General features: G+C 51.4%; 1 protein-coding gene across 2 annotated transcripts; it reads left to right on the top strand.

Moving 5' to 3' along the window:
* Positions 1–460: 460 nt before the first annotated feature.
* Positions 461–10126, top strand: Rhbdd2 (rhomboid domain containing 2). 2 transcript variants are annotated; one of them, XM_070033653.1, is made up of 4 exons: positions 461–697; positions 3243–3650; positions 5695–5845; positions 9387–10126. In XM_070033653.1, exons 1-4 carry the CDS (start codon positions 520–522, stop codon positions 9742–9744), a joined length of 1095 nt encoding a protein of 364 aa, XP_069889754.1. In that variant the 5' UTR covers positions 461–519; the 3' UTR covers positions 9745–10126. The 2 variants fall into 2 exon arrangements, with proteins under 2 accessions (XP_069889754.1, XP_069889755.1); XM_070033654.1 differs by lacking the exon at positions 3243–3650.
* The last annotated feature ends 8912 nt before the right edge of the window (positions 10127–19038 follow it).

The raw sequence follows: 19038 nt of genomic DNA, 5'->3' as shown, positions 1-19038 counted from the left end.
TACTGCCTTTACTACATAGGCCTGGTGTTGCCTAGGGAAGGGGCATGCCTAGCTGTGGAGAGGGGAAGGACTGGACTAAGCTATGGGAAGGGACTCATTTCGCTAACACCTTCCCTTTTTTACCCATGCTTCTCATTATTCCTAGCCAGTCTGTAACTCCTCAGCTCCTTGGAGTGGAGAAGCTAGTGTGTGAACAAAACTCCTGCTTCTCTATTCCTGGCCATTCAGTAGAGTTCTCCTCTCTTCATTCTTTCCAGTTCCCGGCTTTATCAAGGACAGCAGAATATGATCCTTGCTCGGGACGGCGCCAGGGATGCTCCAGCCCCAGCGCGAGGACCACACCTCCCAGTTTCCCGCGCGCCGGGACCGCGCCACGGATTGGGCGGCTCGGATTAAGGGCGTGGTCTCAGGAGGCGGGGCTTCCGGTCGGTACCTCTGCTGTTGCCAGGGGAGACCGCCGCAGAGAGGCGGAAGGAACGGTCGTGGTTGCCGAGGCGCAGCGCGGGAACGCAGGCGGCCATGGCGGCCGCGGGGCCCGGGTATCGGGGCTGGTGCTTGTGTCCCGAGGTGCCATCCGCCACCTTCTTCACCGCGCTGCTCTCGCTGCTGGTGTCCGGGCCCCGCCTGTTCCTGCTGCCGCCGCCGCTGGCGCCCTCGGGGCTCTCGCTGCGGTCCGAGGCCCTGCGCAACTGGCAAGGTGAGCGGGGCGGGGCCGCCATGGCGCCCGGGCCTCTCCCCGCGGCCCCGCGCGGCGCAGGCTCCGGCCTCCAGCCTCCCCCGGGCCCGTGGACACCCGGCAAGGCCCGGCCTCCATGCTCCCCGCCCCCGTGGCCCGCGTCTCCCCACGTCCTCGTCTCCATCGTCGCCACCCGAATTTGTTTCCTTCCTGGTCCCCATTTCTCATACACACACGTGTGCCTACGGCCCCGGGGGAATCGTGTCCGGTCCCTCCGGACGAAGCATCTTCCTCGTGAGGCTGGGGATGCCTCCTGCGTTTGTATTTTAGCCCAGTTCCCAGCTCCTGGAAAGGAGGGGAGGGAGACGGCTTCTGCCTTTGAAGGGAGTGTTTGTTTTCTCAGTGGGAGAGAAATTTTGCAGACTAATTAAGCATATAAACATCTATTCTTAAGTGGTACTGCTGGTCTGCTTCTTCCTCGTTCTTTCCTGGGGATGAACAAGGGAAATCTGTTTTGCTCCATCTGTTGTTTGTTTGTTTTTGTTCTTGCAAAGCTGGCTCCCATGCATTAATTTCATTTAATCCTCCCCACCGATCCTGTGACTTAGGCCATATTAAATTGTCCATTGTTTTTTAAAAGAAAAAGAATTACCCATTATTTGGATGAGATTGGGGTTATATGTAGAGGAACAGAGCTATTAAAAAATAGATGTGGCTTAGTGGTAGAGTGCTTGGCATGCGTGAAGTTTTGGGTTCTTTTCCTCAGTACCACATAAACAGAAAAAGCTGGAAGTCTCGCTGTGTTTTAACTGGTAGAATACTAGCTTTGAGCAAAAGAAGCTCAGAGACAGTGCCCAGGCCCTGAGTTAAAGCCCCAGAACTGGCAAAAAGTAAAATAAAGATGAGCCAAGTGGTGTAGCTACTCAGGCGGAACAGATCTGAGGATGGAGGTTCAAAGCCATCAGATAAGTAGTGGAGACTTTTTTTTTTTTTTGGTATGTCAGACCAGGTACCTGACAATTTCAATCATTGGCAAGTTCTACCAACTGAGCCATGCCTCCAACCTCCCCCACCTGAGATTCTTATCACCAATTAGCCACCAAAAAAATCCAGAAATGGAACTCAAGTGGTAGAGCACCAGACTTGAAGGTAAAAGCTAAGGGACAATGAGTGTCTAGGCTCTGAGTTGAAACCCCAAATCAGAATCAAAAAAGAAAAAAGAAAAGAAATCGGATTTGTTTATCATATAGTGTTTTGAACCTAGAGCCTTTCAGTCTATAATCCCCTAAATCTTATAGACTTATCTCTAGAGTCTTGTCACATTTATGTTTGGAATTTCAGTTCTGGAAGGACTCAACAAATAAATGAAGTATTCTTGAGATAATGAAGCCTTCTGGAGCCAGCCCTGCTGAGGTATATGGTTCCCAAAGCCTGCTTTCCTGCTCAGATGCACGAGTCCCTTCTCTCTGCCCCCAACATTGTATGCACATAGCGCCGCCTTGCGGAGCAGAAGCCAACCTACACTGAATGCTCATTTTATCTTTTAACTTGAAGCTTCCCTATTTGAAGGGCTCCTAAACAGTTGAGCACTGGTTATGTAAGGGACTCTTGAAAGGCCTCGGCTCTAACGCTCTCATTTTACAACAAGGAAATGGAAACCAGGAGGTCTTGGATATGGACCTTGAACTTGATGAGCTGTTAGTCCAGTTGGATAGGGTCACGATCCCATTCCCCAGTCCTTAGACTCCAGAATCCAATATTCCTGTCATTTCCTGCACCTCTCTCCTTCCCTGTAGTGATGTTTATATCTCAGGAGGCTGAGATCTGAACAGAAAATTTCTTGAGATTCTTATCTCCAATTAACCACCCAAAAGCTGGACGTGGAGGTATGGCTTAAGTAGTAAGAATGGCAGCTTTGAGGAAAAAAAAAAAAAAAAAAGCTCAGGGAGAATAACTGGTCATGAGTTCAAGCACATACACCCAAAGTATGCCAGCAATAACTACATTAAGTACAATTCTTTGTTTTCTTACTTGCACATAAAGCTTGACTAACTATTCTGGGAGATTGGACAAGCACATTCAAGGAAGACTTCTGATTTCTCTGCATTATAATGAGAGCTTTATCATCAGAGCTGCAAGGGAATTCATGGTCCCTTTTCCTCAGAACAGCCTCTGGAAGGAGGGCTTGGGATTACAGCTGAGGAGATGCACAGATTGTTCAGGGATACCCACTCAGTCCACCTTGAAGCTGGTACAGTTAATTAATACTCCTACTGCCCAGTGAGTCACATCGGTATCAAAGTCTACAAAAAATAGAATTATAAACACTTTATAAATCCAGAGAGCTCTCCATGTGCAAAAGCATTTTATTCACACCTGGACACTGATTATTGCTAGGACTGGATCCACCCCTAGCAAGAGAAGGAATTCGACATTTGTTCCTCCACCTCCTGCTTTTCACTGGCTGTTGTCTGTCCTGGGCCTGTCTTCCTCTCTCAGATGACTTAGAACCTGGCTTTCCCTGTCAGCAAGTCGCCCTCAGCTGCTGAGCCAGCTCTCTCTCTAGTTTACAGGCTGGTGACCTACATCTTTGTCTATGAGAACCCCATCTCCCTGCTGTGTGGCGCCATCATCATCTGGCGCTTTGCTGGCAATTTTGAGAGGACCGTGGGCACCGTCCGCCATTGCTTCTTTACGCTGATCTTTGCTGTCTTCTCCGCCATCATCTTCCTGTCCTTTGAGGCAGTCTCATCACTGTCGAAGCTCGGGGAGGTGGAGGATGCCCGAGGGTTCACCCCTGTGGCATTTGCCATGCTGGGAGTCACCTCTGTCCGCTCTCGGATGAGGCGGGCCCTGGTGTTCGGTGTGGTTATACCCTCGGGACTTGTGCCGTGGCTCCTGTTGGGCGCCTCATGGCTCATTCCCCAGACCTCCTTCCTCAGTAACGTCTGTGGCCTGTGCATTGGGATGGCGTGTATCCTTTCTACAAGGGAGTGGGAGCTACAGCATGGGGAAGGGGGGGGGGGAGGCCCAAGGGGAGGGGTCACAGGTCAAGTACAGGGTAGGCTCCCATAGAGACATCCTAGGCTTTAGCTCCAGCTTTGGAAGCCACAACATTAGGCAGTTCGCCTCCCCTCTGGGAACCAGAATCTCCTCATCTGGAAAGTACCATCATCATCTTCCTGTGCCAGCTTGGCAAGGCCAATTACCACAATAGGCTGATGTGATTCTTGTTTGTATGGCTAGGAACTAGACAAGTGCTCTATCACCTGAGCCATGGCCCTAGGCCTTTTTGCTTACTATCTCTCAGGTAGGGTATTACACTTTTTGTCCAGGTTTGTTCTCAAACTAGGAGATTCTTTCTGCCCCTTGCTTAGCTGTAATCATGGGTATTTACTGCCACACCCGGCCTATTTGTTGAAATGGGTTCTTGCTGCCTTTCTGCCTTGAACTTGATCTTCCCAATCTCTGCCTCCCTAGTAGCTGGGATTACAGGTATGAGCTACTCAGTCATGGCCAGATTTCTTTTTATTATTGATAGCTATTTTCTAGTGGGCTGAGAACACTGCATGATTGCAGTTCTTCTAAATTATTTCTCTGGGGGCTGGGAAGGTGGCTTAGTAGTGGAGTGCTTGCCTTGCTTGTATGAGGCCCTGGGTTTGATTTCTCACCTCCACATAAGCAGAAAAAGCCAGAAGTGGTGCTGTGGCTCAAGTGGTAGAACACTAGCCTTGAGCTGAAATGCTGAGGGACAGTGCCCAGGCCCAGAGCTCAGGCCCCACAACCAACCAAACAAACAAAAAAATTACTTCTCTGGGGCTGAGAAGGTGGCTCAGTGGTAGAGTGTTTGCCTCTCATGCTTTAGGCCCTGTATTCCATACCTCAGCAATACATAAACAGAAGAAACCAGAAGTGGTGCTGTGGCTGAAGTAGTAGAGTGCTAGCCTTGAGCTGAAGAGCTCCCAGGCCCAGATATCAACCCCCATGACCAACAAAAATAAATAAATAAATAATTTCTCTAGGGCTGGGAATGTGACTTAGTAGTAGAGTGCTGGCCTAGCCTACATTAAGCCCTGGGTTTGATTCTTATTTACCACATATACAGAGTAAGCCAGAAGTGGTGCTGTGGCTCAAGTGGTAGAGTGCTAACCTTGAACAAAAGAAGCTCAGAAACAGTGCCTAGGCCCTGAGTTCAAGCCCTAGGAGTGGAAAAACAATTATTTCTCTGCCTTTTAAATGTCCTGTTTAGCCTTTGCTATATAGTGTAATTTTTTGTTGTTGTTGTTTTTTGTTTTTGAGTCCGGTCGTGGGGCCTGAACTCTGGGCCTGGGCGCTGTCCCTCAGCTCTTCAGCTCAAGGCTAGTGCTCTACCATTTGTGCCACAGCGCCACTTCCGGCTTTTTTCTTTTTGCTTATGTGGTGCTGAGGAATGGAACCCAGGGCCTCCGGCATGCAAGGCAGGCGCTCTACCACTGAGCCACCTTCCCAGCCCCCTGTTCCATCTTTTGTTTAGATTTAGGTTTCTACCTGGTATGACTTTCCATCAGCCTGAAGACGTTCCTTTAATATTTCTCACATAGCAGGTCAGTCTTCAGCCTGCATGTGAGAGGGAGGCGAAACCAAAGTTAATCTTGTGTTTGAACTGGGCTTTTACTCCCATGTCTCATATACATATGCAATTATTCTAGACTCCAAAAATTCCCAAATCTGGAACACTTCTGTCCCTTCTACATAAGGGATTTGCAGCGGGACTCAGCCTTTCAGTCCTGGCCTGTAATAGATGCCTCACAGCTGTTGTAGACTGAATCCACATGGCTTCGAAGGCAGAGGTGGGCCACATCACAGTAGGGGACAGGGTTGCTGGGGGAAAGCAGCACACAAAATCCATGGGACAGGCCCCTTGGGGGATGCATGATGGCTTGGGCAGGAGGGGGGTACAGCCTTGGAAGCACGGGGTAGGAGCTGTGTTCTCCCCCTCATCCAGCTGCCTCCACTTTTACTTAACCTACTCACCTCAGATGGCCTCACCTACTGCTACTCCTTGGATGTCCCAGAGCGAATGGCACTGAAGCTGGACCAGAAGTTCCCCTTCAGCCTCATGAGGAGGATATCTGTGTTCAAGTACATCTCGGGGTCCTCAGCGGAAAGAAGAGCGGCCCAGAGCCGGAAGTGAGTGACTGGCCGGGGGAGGGTGGCCCTGCTCCACCACAGGGCATAAGTGATGGGGCAGAGCAGGCTTGAGCACTTATTGGAGTAGGGGCTGAGGAGTGGGGTCTTAGTGGTTTGGGTAGAGCACGGGCCTAGCATCCAAGGCCTTGGGTCCCATCCTTAGCAATGCAACAAAAGAAAGCAGTATGAGGCCAGGCTCAGTAGCTCATGCCTGGAACCCCAGTTATTCAGAGATTGAGAGGATCATGGGCAAAAAGCAAAAGCCCTATCTCAATAAGCCAAGCATAGGCATGCATGTCTATCGTCTTAGGCATGTAGAAGCCATAAGTAGGAGGATCACTGTCTGAGGTCAACCTTGGGCAAAAGCATGAGACCCTACCTGGAAAATAACTGAAGGCAGAAAGTGCTGAGATGTGGCTCAAGTGGTGGAGCACCTTTCTAGTAAGCACAAAGTCTTGAGTTCAAACCCCAGTACTGTCAAAAATAATAAAAAGAAGGAAATTTTGTGCTGCTGCCACTAAGGAAGAAACCCGGTGGGAGCTGGAGACAAGGCAAGGCCTTCCAGAGGTTGTGGTAATCCTGAGTATCCCTGGCCTGTCTCCGGGTGGGCTACAGCTGGCCTGAAGGTCAGGCCTGAGGCTGGTGAGTGTTCCAGAGAGATGGGTGTAGCCCAAGGCCTGACCTGTGTCTTTTTTTTTTGTCAGTCATGGGGCTTGAACTCTGGGCCTGGGTACTGTCTCTCAGCTCTTCAGCTCAAGACAAGCGCTCTACACTTGAGCCACAGTACCACTTCTGTTTTCTGATGGTTAATTGGAGATGAGTCTCATAGAGCTGGCTACCAGTGGCTCACGCCTATAATCCTAGCTACTGAGGAGGCTGAGATCTGAGGATCACGGTTTAAAGCCAGCTGGGGCAGAAAAGTCCAGGAGACTCTTGTCTCCAATTAACCACTAGAAAACCGGAAGTGGTACTGTGGCTCAAGCAGTAGAGCGCTTGCCTTGAGCCGAAGAGCTCAGGGATAGTGTCCAAGCCCAGAGTTCAAGCCCCACAACTGACAAAAAAAAAAAAAAGAGTCTCATAGACTTTCCTCCCCAGCTGGCTTTGAACCAGGATCCTCAGATCTCAGGCTCCTGAGTGGCTAGGATTACAGGCATGAGCCACCGGTGCCTGGCTTGACCTGGGGTCTTGAGGTAAGGTTTACCATTTTCTCGCTGGGCTTATTTACTCGGGTAGAAAGTTGTAGGCCAGTCTTTGGAGCTCATGTGGCCTTGTTCCTTTTTAGGGACCCATGAGTGCCATTTCCATATAACAAGGCTTCTGGCTAGACCAATGGTCTCTCCAATCCCCAGCCCCTGCCTTAGGCTCACACCACCATTGCCACTACATGCCCCAGCTGGAGCCTTCATGGCCTTCCCAGCAGCAGGACCTGCCTGTCGTTCCCCGCACTTGTCTGCCCTTCACCGGACAAAGGGCCTTGGCACTGAGCAGGGTGGTCAGTGCCCATTCTGTCCTCACATAGTCACAGCAGAAACAGAAGCTGTGCCAAGAGTTCACCCAGCCTTTCATGACCTGGGACCTTTGGAACTCTGCATGTGTGTGCACATGTGTGCATGTGTGATCATCCTGAAGTTTGAACTAGGCCTAGGTGTTTTCCTTAACCTTTTTCAAGGCTGGCACTTTACCACTTGGGCACAGCACCACTTCCAGTTTTCTGGTGATAATTGGAGATAAGAGTCTCATGGACTTTCCTGCCCATGCTGGATTTGAATTGCAATCCTTAGGTCTCAGCTTCCTGAATAGCTGGGATTACAGCCACTGGTATCGGCCTTTTTTGAGCATTTTTAAAGACTGGGGGACATGGGGGGATAATGGAAATTATGGCAATTCGTCTACCCATTGCGCTTTGAGCAAGACCCCAGGTCTGAATGGAAGAGACCACAAGGTTCTGTGTGGTTTTAGCTGTGGCTCTAGATTAGAGGATCTGGGTTCCAGGGTACACTGCCCCAATAAAGTTCAGCTGCCAGTCCCTGTTCACCACCCCCTGTGGATGGTTCTGCTCTCAGGGACTCCAAACAAACTTCTGTGCCAAATCACTCCATCTCTGTGCCACGTGATACCAGGTCTACTAGGTTAGCACCCTGCGCCTCCCCTCCCTTCACCAGGTTGGGTGGGGCGGGGAGGACACCACAGAACATTGTGTGTCAAGTGGCCTGTGAGGGAATGTTGCAACACACATGTTTATTTTGGACATCTGGACAGTTTTGTCTTCCCAGTCGCTCTTATTGAGAAACTAATTTTGTTTGATTTGGTTTGGGGGTGTTTTTTTTTTTTGTTTTTTTTTTTTTTTTTTTTTTTTTTGGGGTCCGGTCGTGGGGCCGGAACTCTGGGCCTGGGCGCTGTCCCTCAGCTCTTCAGCTCAAGGCTAGCACTCTACCACTTGAGCCACAGCGCCACTTCCGGCTTTTTTTCTGTTTGCTTATGTGGTGCTGAGGAATCGAACCCAGGGCCTCAGGCATGCAAGGCAAGCGCTCTACCACTGAGCCACCTTCTCAGCCCTTGGGGGTGTTTTTGAGACAGGCTCTTGTTAACTCTGCCGAAACTGACCTTGAACTTGTGTTCCTGTCCCTCTCAGCCTTTCAAGTAGCTGGGGTTAGGGGCATATGCCACCACACCTGGCCTGTGAAACTTTATTGCCAAGGGAAGTGGTATCTGGACAAGGGCCAAGCAACTGATTAGGAAGATCAGGTTTTGTGTATGCATGAGTATGTGCCAGCCTTGGCCTTGAACTCAGGGCCTGGGCACTGTCCCTGAGCTTTTATACTCAAGCCTAGCATTCTACCACTTGAGTCACAGCTTCACTTCCAGCTGTTTGCCAGTTAATTATATTTGTGGCCAGGGCTACCATGATCTTTAGATCTCAGCCTCCTGAATAGCTAGAATTACAACATGAGTCACCAACACTCAGCTCTTGGCAAAGGTTGAAATCTAAGTATGCTGATGCTGTACCAAGGCATCCATGGTACTGCAGTTTACATAGCACTCGGAACTTGGCCCTCAGGTGCCTCTGTCACGGTGTGGCAGTGTCCTTGTTGTCTGAGATGGTGTCTTGCTGTGACACCCAGACTCTTAATCCTCCTGACTCCTGAGCCATGAGATTACAGATGTGTGCTACCACAGTCACCTGTGCTCAAATCTTCAGCACAGATGGTTCCCCCATGTTGCATCAGCTCCTCCCAGCCAGCAAGCTTTGGCTCCAGGGCTGCAGGCAGTGTGGCCCAAGCCTGGCTTTGCTGTGGTAGAGCCATGGATAAGCCGAGTTCTTGGGGTGGGATGGCTGAGCAAGCCACAGTGTAGTTTGCAGGTTGTGAACAACTCCCACCCCTCCATGCCATGAGCAGTCAGATGTGAGTTCAGGAGCTGTGCCACAGGAATTGCCTGGTGTATATGGCCATCCAGAGCTGACCCAACCTGTCTGTGCCCAGCTCCTGGGGAAGGTGAGCCTGCCTGCCGGAGGACTGACGCTCTCTCTTGTTCATTCCAGGCTGAACCCTGTGCCCGGTTCCTACCCCACCCAGAGCTGCCACCCGCACCTGTCCCCGAGCTACCCCGTCACCCAGATGCAGCAGGCCAGCGGTCAGAAACTGGCTCCCTGGCCAGCCTGCGCCCCTGGGCACACGCCCAGCTTGCCTCCCTACCAGCCCGCCTCTGGCCTGTGTTATGTGCAGAACCATTTTGGTCCAAACCCTAATTCCTCCGCTGTGTACCCAGCCTCCTTGGGAACCTCCCAAGGGTCACAACCCCCCACCCCTGCCAGCAGCCCTGGCACAGTGCATTCTGGGGTGCTGGGCACTCCTGGGGCCTCGGGCTCCAAGGAGTCCTCCAGAGTGGCCATGCCCTAAGGCAGCCAGGCCTTTCTGGACAAGAAGTATTTATTAAGTTCCTCCATGTTCCAGGCTGTATGTGGAGTACTGTCTCAGCTTGTTTATGCTCATGTACAGTTTATTAGCCCAGTGTTCACCTGGGGAAAGTGAGGCACTGCCTGACCTGTAGGCTCCGGCCTCAGCCGCAGGCCCAGCTCCTCTGGAGACCAGGGGACGAGGGCAGGGCTGCCCCCCAGCTCTTGCCAGCCTCCTCCCAGCCCTTGTGCCCAGTGATGTTGGTTGTAGTGTCTGTGTCCAAATACCTGCACCCCCCCAGGTATTTGCCATGTCCCCAGCCTCCCCCCAGACCATCATTGTCACCATGTCAGCTGCCTTTATATAAAGAACCTGCCCTAACTTGCCTGCTTGCCTGCCTGTGGCTTTTTTGTGCTGTCTGAGGAAGGGAGCCAGCACCTAGGTTTGGGCTTTGGCAATGTCCACTGTGGTGGCAAAGAGGTCAGAGACAGGGTTGTTCAAAATGTCAACAGCCCACACCAGAGGGTCAGAGTAGGAACTGTGCTGGGGAGAAGGGAGGTGGAGGGCCAGGCAGCCAGCAGTGTTCTTCGCAGCTCACTGGGGGCAGTAAAGCCCAGGGGCACCACATAGGGCATTCTGCTTGGAGCTAGCTGTGAATAGTGAAAACTGGTCACAGAGCAGAAAGAATGGGGCTCTGCCTTGTTACAGCACATAGCCCACCCAGGGTAGCCAGAGAGACTGCTCAGGGTGCAGCCCCTAAGCAGGAGCTGCACAAAGCCAGGAGGGCAATGCACAGCTGTGAGCACAGAGCCTGGAGGTCAGGGGTCTTAGGCAAAGGCACTGAGCTCATCGCTCACCTGGCCATCTAGGATGCCGGGTTCTGCACTCGGGTGAGAGGTGATGCCTGTGGAACAAGACTCCTACAAGCATGGAGTGTGGGCATGTGGGACTCCTGAGACCTGCAGGGACCTCCTGTAGTCTGTGCTTTGACCTATCCCAGTGCAGGGTCAGCTGCCAGCAGCAAAAACAGCTCCCAAGGTGGCTTGAAGCTTGGCCTACGCTACTCCCAGGTCAGTGGTTGGCAGGCTACCTCTGGGACAGGCCGCCTCGGCTTAAAGCATCTTTCTTGGGCCAAGAACCTCAAGAACAGGTCCCTGAGGCTGAGCTTCCAACCCTGCCTAGGCACACTATCAACTGCCTCCCAACAGAACCCCTGTTCCTCCTGGGAACCTGCTGTACCTCCAAAGAGCAATGAATAGAGGGGTGTGGACCTCAGAGTAGGAAATCTGTTCCTGCTCACAGGGGTCACAGGTGGCCCTGGCCTCCTCATTCGGGAGCTTAAAGGATGCACATGGACATGCATGTGCATGCACGTCCCACACAGGCAAATGGCAGAATGCGTGCGCATGCATGCACGTGTGTGCACACGCGTGTGTGTGCACACGCACACAAAAAGAGCTTCAAATTGGTTCCAACAGGTGGACACCCACCCACAAAAAAATGCATGTGTAAATAGTTAAAGCATGCAGCACAGGACTCCATTACATAGCACATACATATGCTCATGTCTAGGTAAGTGCCCATTGCATGTACACTGTGCAGAAATGATAGCTCAGGTGCATATGCAGAGATGCTCAAGGCCCCCTTTCTCCAGCCCTTTTCACAACATGGCCTAGCATCCCCTGTGGCCTCACCTTCCACTATGCTCTGGCCTTCCCCCACCACAGAAATCTCTAGCACTGGGTGTGGCATGTTTGCTGATCTAGGTGACAGGAAAAACCCATCTTCCAGCCCTCTCCCAATTGCATAGCACATACGAATTTGTCATCATAAAACAATACAGCTTCATGGGAACAAATAGCCAGATGATCTGGGTACTGGTAACTCACACCTATAATCCTAGCTATTGAGGAGGCTGAGATCAGAATGGAAGTTAAAAGCCAGCCTGGGCAGGAAAGTCTGTGAGACTTTTAATCTCCAATTAACTACCAGAAAACTGGAAGTGGTGGTGTAGCTCCAAGTGGTAGAGCACCAGCCTTAAGCAAAGAAGTGCTCAGGGACAGTGCCCAAGCCCGTGTTCAAGCCCCAGGATCAGCAAAAACATAGATGTGATGGCACACTTCTGTAATCCCAGCTCTTGGAGGCTGAGGGAGGAGGATCATGTGTTTGAGGCTAGCCCTGGTCTGATCCTGGTTCAGATGGTGCAAAGCTGAGATTGAAGCTGGGGGATTGGCGGGGGGCGGGGGGTGCAGGCATGGTGTGAAACAGTGTCTCCCAGAATCTCAGGAGGCAGAGACAGGGATCGTGGCCCTAGGCCACTCTAGGCAAAGCTAATGAGACCCTATCTGCAAAAAGGCTGAGGGTGTGGTCCAAGTGGCAGAGCACATGCCTAGTAACATAAGGTCTTGAGTTCAAATTCAGCATCACCAAAAACCATTTTTTCTCTTTAAACTTATCAGTGTAATTCAGTTCTCACCATATCTCAATGACTAGTGTACACTCACAGCAAGCACACAGAATACTTGCACATATATAACTCATACAAGCACACAGAAAAAAATCCTAGAGTCTTACCTAGTATAGCCACAGGAATGTTAAGATCACATACAGAGTTGGGGATTTGCCTTAGTGGTAGAGTGCTTGCCTAACATGCAGGAAGCCCTAGGTTTGATTCCTCAGTACCACATAAACAGAAATAGAAGTGGTGCTGTGGCTCAAGTGGTAGAGTGTCAGCCTTGAACAAAAGAAGCTCAGGTACAGTGTCCAGGCCCTAAGTCCAAGCCCCAAGATTACATACAGGGCTGGGAAGGTGGCTCAGTGGTAGAATGCTTGCCTTGCATGCATGAGGCCCTGAGTTTGATTCCTCGGCACCACATAAGCAGAAAAGGCCAGAAGTGGTGTTGTAGCTCAAATGGTAGAGTACTAGCCTTGACCTGAAGAGCTAAGGGACAGTGCTCAGACCGAGTTCAGGCCCCATGACTGACCAAAAAAAAAAAAAAAAGATTACATCCAACAAGAGCAGAAAAGGTCAGGCGCTGGTGGCTTATGTCTTAGCTGAGACCTGAGGATCAAGGAGAGATGATGGAGATATAGGGGGCTACTGTGTGGTGGGTGTCAGGGAAAGCTTCTGGGTCCTGAAGTCCAACTTGGATGGAGAAGGGGTGGGGTGGATAAGGTTCCAGAGGACAGGAAAATGGAGCAGCAAGTACAGCAGTGTTGGCTGTCCAACAAGCAACACCGATGAGATTCATTCCTTCATCACCCGTCCATTCACTTCTTCCCTCCTCGAAGCATTCATTCATCCCTCCTTCCCCCTTCACCCACCCATTCATCTCTTTTCTCACCCTTTACCCATTCACCCAGCCCTCCCTTCCCTCCTGCTTTCACCCACTCATTCACCCTCTCAACCTTTCACCCATTGGTTCTTTCTCTGTCCCTTCCTCATCCCCTCCCTCCTTTCTCGAATTTCCTTTAACTTATTCATGCAGTCCCTCCTTTCCCCTTTGTGGTGCTGGAACTGGCCACACATGAGCCTTAATCCTGGGACTGAGACTCACGTGACCAACTGTGACCTGAACCTGGAGAAGTCTGGCAAAGAAGACAGGAACACGAAACCATCCTGGAGGCCCAGCCCCAGATGAGCCGTGGCTCACAGCTCACACACAGTATAGGGAGCTGAACGCTGAAGAGCACTTACCCCCAAAGCAGCTAGTGGAGAGCTCAGAGGAGCAGAGGCTCCACCAGGACCTTGGCTGCCCTGAATTGACTGTGGAATCAGGAGAGACCGTGTGGCCCATCTGCATTAGAGGCAGGGCAGAGCTGGTGACCTGGGCTCCCTTCTCTGTCCTCTTGAGACCAGCAGGAGGTCTGTCTCTACCCCGTTTCCCTGGGAGCCTGCCAGCAGGCTGACGGTGGCACTAGAGATTGAACTCAGACCTTTTGCTTGCAGAGCTAGCATTCTACTGCTTGAACCAAGCCTCTAGCACTGGCTTCCACTCTTTGCTGTTGAACTAGGTCTTACTTCCTGCCCATGCATGCACCTGACTTATGATCCAAGGGGCAATAGAAGGTCCCTGGTGGTCATTCCAGAACAGGGGCCCATGGCTGTTGGGGGGGGGCCTGGGAGGCTCTGCTGGGGCCCTGAGGGGGATGAAGACCCCTAAGGCTGAACTGGAAGTCTAAGCCCCAGCCTACAGGCCTCCCTGTGCATGACCCACTTGAGTTCCATCAATCCCCCCTGAGTGCTGGGTGGATTGTGCCTGGGGTCCAGATTTCCAGCCCTGCCCTGCAGCTTTAGTCTTGAGGAAGAAGCAGGGCCTCCCAGAATGCCCTGTAGTCTCTGCACCTGGGGGCGGCTCTGTTTCATGAGAACCCAGGCTGCGGCTCAAGTTGCATGGCAGCAGAGGGCAGGGCTGGGGCTCAGGTGGCTGCTTGTTCAGAAAAGCTGGGGTCCTCAGCTTAGGGAGCCAGCCCTGCCCCTTTCCCAGGCCCAACCTGGGCAGGGAGCAAAGTGGACTGTGGAGCTGGTGAACCCACATCCTGCCCCTGGGGCTGTGGGCACCGGATTCCTGCCTCTAACTTTACCAACTAGTATAATGAGGTTCAGGAAGGGAAGAGACTTGGCTGGTAAAAGCAGAGTCTTGTTTTTTTACTTTATTATTATTTTTTTAATCTTTAAGTATTTGTATAAAGGAGTTGCCATTATGAGTCTTGGTTTTATTGGTGTGTGTGTGTGTGTGTGTGTGTGTGTGTGTGTGTGTGTGTGTGTGTGTGTGTGTGTGTGTGTGTGTGTGTGTGTGTGTGTGTGTGTGTGTACTAGGACTTGAAGTCAACCTGGGTGCTGTCCCTTAGCTTTTTTTGTTGTTCAAGGCTGGTGCTCTACCACTTGAGCTGTACCTCTACTTCCAGCTTTTTGCTGGTTCCTTGGGGATAAGAGTCTCACAGACATTCCTGCTCAGGGTGGCTTTGAACCATGATCCTCAGATCTCAGCCTCCTGAGTAGCTAGGATTACAGATGTGAGCCACCAGCCTGCGCTTGGCTGTTCTTTCCTATCATGGCTTCTAGAGTGCTGGGATTACAGGCATGTACCATAGCACCCCCACGGGACCTTCTTGAGGATGCAGAGATTCAAGAATCTTTGCTGTCTCCTTACTACCCCCTTCCCTTCCTCCTCTGTTGCCAGGCAGCCACCTCCTTCCCCACCAGAAAGCTACACTCAGTGTGTCAGTCAGTCACTGGGGACTTTGTCCTTTTCTCTCAAGGTAGCCAGCATCTCTGGGGGAGCAGGCCCCATCAGCCGTGCACACCCTTCTCCTCTTCATTTTCCTCTGAAGATTTTCACCCCAGGGAGCACAGGCAGAGAAGGGGCTCTGCCCTGGGGGCCTTTTTTTTTTTTTTTAAACTGGGGGCTGAACTCAGAGCCTTGTGTTTGTGAGGCAAATGCTGTAACACATGAGCCATGCCCCTAGCTCTTTGGCTTTTTGTTTTTCAGGTAGGGTCTCTGCCCTAGCCTCAGACCATGATCTTCCCATCTCCTCCTCCTGAGTAGCTGGGATTATAAACATGGACCACCACACTAGGCCCAAGACTTGATGCCCTCACCAGCCCTCCCAGGATCCCCACAGCTCCCAGCCTGCCTCTTCCTCCTAGCTTCTGGGAGCACTATCTCCAATCTGTGGGAGCTGAGCCCTGTAATTAAACGCCAGGTAAAAATAGCCGCCCCACTTCCTGAAATCATGGAAGGGCCTCTGGGACCCAGGGTACCATGGGAATTCCCTATCTTCTTGGGGCAGCCTGGGACACATACGAGTTGTCAACAACCACAGGACTGGCTTGGGGTGGAGGGAGAGCCTAAGAGAGGCTTCCAAATAAGGAAGAGACCCCCAGAGATCCCCTCCCTCAGAACTAGGGGTGAGGTGAGAGGGGTCAGGGAGTTTCCCCCAGTAGGTAAGGACTATATTGGGCACTGCAGCCTGATAGCAGCACGTCTTATCAGGACCTTGAGAGTTGGGGGTAGGGGTGGGGGTCACCAGAATCCAAGAAAGTATGGGAAGTAAGTAGTGGATGAGACCTCTACAAACTTTGCCCAGACCTGATCTTTTCCTACCTTGATCCACCTCCCTCCTTCTTATTCAAGTTAGTTCAGGAGATGCTTTCTTCAGGCAGCCTTCCCAGATCTCCCTCACACTCGAGCCATGCCTGGAGACTGCCTCTGCCCCTGGGGTGTGGAAATGCAGTCACCCCTGCAGCCCCCCTTGCAGACAGCAGCACCCACTCTGTGCCCTTGCACCCTGAAAGGCCTGGGGGGAGGCAGAGAGCAGGGGAGAATGAGGAATCCAGATGCTGCCCCCTGGGAGTGGGGGTGGGCAATCTGCATGGCCTCTGATGGGATCTTTCCTCTCCCCACCCCTCTCTGCGGCATCTTGATCTCCCAGCCTAGTCTTTGCAGAATGTTTAGCCCAGGCATTCTGCTTGCCACTGAGGGCCAGAGGCCAGACACCTGAAGGCCTCCAGCCAAGCTTCACCGCCATAGGCAGTAGTACACCAGCCAGCACGAGGAGAGCCAAGGTGGAGTCTGGCTCTTTCTCCCATGCCTCAGCTGATCCCCTGTCCCAGAGATAGGGACCAGCCCCTGGTTATGAACAGCTTGGTTTTCCTGTGCAGCCAAAGCCCAGCAGTGTGGACCTCCTGAGTGGACAGGGGTTGGACGAAGACCTAGGAGAGCCTAGGTGCTGATGCTCATCCAAGCTCCTCAGGAGGCTGAGATCTGAGGCTCACAGTTCAAAGCCAGCTGGGGCAAACGAGCCCATCAGCCTCCATCTTCAATTAACCAGCAAAATGCCAGAATGAGAGGCATGGCTCAAGTAGTAGAGTTCCAGCCATGAGCATAAAAGTCAAGCAAGAGTGCAAGGCCTTGAGTCCAAGTTGCAATACTGGCACAGTGCTTCTGCCGAGGAATGTATCAAGACCTGGGGAATGCCAGCCTAGAGCTCAACAGCTTCCATTTTAAACCACACCTTGCCCACCCTAGAAATCCCAGCCTGAAGGACCCCCAAACCTGGTTGGACGACTTGTGTGGATCCCTCCCAGGTCCATCCTCAGAATGACCATGTGCCTGCCCCCTGCTGCTCAGCTTCAGAGCCTTCTTTTATAGTCTGTGGTCCCAGCTACACAGGTGGTGTAAATGGGAGGATTGTGGTCCACACTGGCCCAGGCAAAAGTGCCAGACCTTCTGGGGGCGGGGAGGGGGGGACAGAGACTAAAAAGAGGGATAGGGCACAGCTCAAGTGGTGTCAAGCTTGTGTAGCCAGCCCGTGGCCCTGAGTTCAAATCGTGATAAATAAGAGACTGGGGCATAGGCCAAGGCTGGTAAGAGTGCCTGTGTAGCATGGGCAAGGCCCTGAGTTCAATCCCCGATGCCAGGGAGAACAAAAGTGGGGAAAAGAGGACAACTTCAAGAAAAAAGATGCTCCCTGCACACCAGACTGTGGCCAGTTATGTAGACAGTCGTGTGGACAGTTATGTGCATGGCCACAGGACGATCATGTAGACTGTTTCTAGGGCTTCTTCCTTCTGCTGTAAAATCCTAATCCCTCTTGAAAACATGTTCTGGAGGAGGAGGAGAAGGAAGAAAAGGAGGAGGAGGAGGAAGCTGAGGTTGTTTTGTTCTGGGAGCTATAGTAAGGACCATCTTCCTCTCCTGGCAGAGATCACGTTGCCAGAACCATGCGTATAATCCTGTAATCACCTCCCCAGGTGCACGGTGGGGCCCTACTCAGGTTTCCTTCCTTGTGGAACAATGACCCCACTCTCCCCCACTTTCCCCCCTCCCAGGCTGCACCACAGCTGCCTCTCTGAGCCCAAATTCAAGTGAAGCCCCTCCCCACACATACACTGAGGACCCCTGGGAAAGTCCTGTGAGGACCTGGAGGACCTGGAAAGCTAGAGCTGTGATGGATGACAAGGCGTTGGATTCATTGCCCTTTTTTGTTTTATTTTGCCAATACTGGGATTAGAATTCAGGCCTTCACATTTGCTAGGCAGGCATTCTATCACTTGAACCCCTCCAGCCCCTTTTGCTTGCTTTATTTTTCAGGTGAGCTTTCTACTTTTTGCTTAGATGAGCATTAAGCCATGGTCCTGTAAAGTAGAGATTACAGACACGAGCCATCCCACTCAGCTTGCTTTTAGGATGGGGGTCTTGCTAACTTTCTGCCCTGGTTGGCCTCTAATTGCAATACCCCTCATAGCTGTTTACTATGGAGGATTACAGATACGAGCCATTGCAACCAACTTCCCAGCCTTTTATATTTTTTGTTTCTTTGATGGTGCTGGGGTTTGAACTCAGGTCTTCATGCTTGCTGGGGTTTGAACTCAGGTTCTCATGCTTGCTGGATAAGCACTCTACCAATTGCACAATGGCCCAGGCTGGGTTCCTTATTACCTTTTGCTGCAGAGCTGACCCCCTGCCTAGCTGGGCACACTGATTTCCCACCAAGCTTTTGCTGAGAAAGTCCATGAGCGCTAGGCTACAGCGCCTTTCTCTCTCCCCTTCACTGCAGGCTCAACAACAGTGAACTCCTGCCTCATCCCCAAGCTCCAAGAAGTCTAAGCGTATAAAAATGTCCTGAACCTGGGTGCAGTGGCTCAGGCCTGTAATCCAAACTACTCAGGAGGCTGAGATCTCAGGATTGAGGTTTGAAGTCAGCCTGGGTAGACAAATCTGAAAGACTCTCATCTCCAATTAACCAGCAGAAGGCTGTACCTGGAGGTGTGGCTCAAGTGGTAGAGTGTTTTGCTGGATTTTTAAAAACATTAAAAATTTTTTTTTATAAAGGTGATGTACAGAGGGGTTACAGTTACATAAGTCAGGTAAAGAGTACATTTCTGGGGGATGGAAGGGGGGTGGAGATGGGAAGGGATAGTAAGAGGAAACAAAGGAGGAGGCAACAATGCTTGATAAAAAATTTACTAAGGGCTGGGAAGGTGGCTCAGTGGTACAGTGCTTGCCTTGCATGCCTGAGGCCCTGGGTTCGATTACTCAGTACCACATAAGCAAAAAGAAAAAAAAGCCAGAAGTGGCGCTGTGGCTCAAGTAGTAGAGTGCTAGCCTTGAGCTGAAGAGCTGAGGGACAGTGCCCAGGCCCAGAGTTCAGGCTCACGACTGGACCCACCAAAAAAAGAAAGAAAGAAAGAAAGAAAGAAAGAAAGAAAGAAAGAAAGAAAGAAAGAAAGAAAGAAAGAAAGAAAGAAAGAAAGAAAGGAAAAGAAAGAAAGAAATGTACTCATTACCTGGT

This window comes from Dipodomys merriami, unplaced genomic scaffold (assembly GCF_024711535.1).
Source record: "Dipodomys merriami isolate MVZ:Mamm:240054 unplaced genomic scaffold, mDipMer1.0.p SCAF_22, whole genome shotgun sequence".
Lineage (NCBI taxonomy): Eukaryota > Metazoa > Chordata > Mammalia > Rodentia > Heteromyidae > Dipodomys > Dipodomys merriami.
Note: the sequence above shows the minus strand (reverse complement) of the source record. Positions and strands in the feature narration are given on the sequence as shown.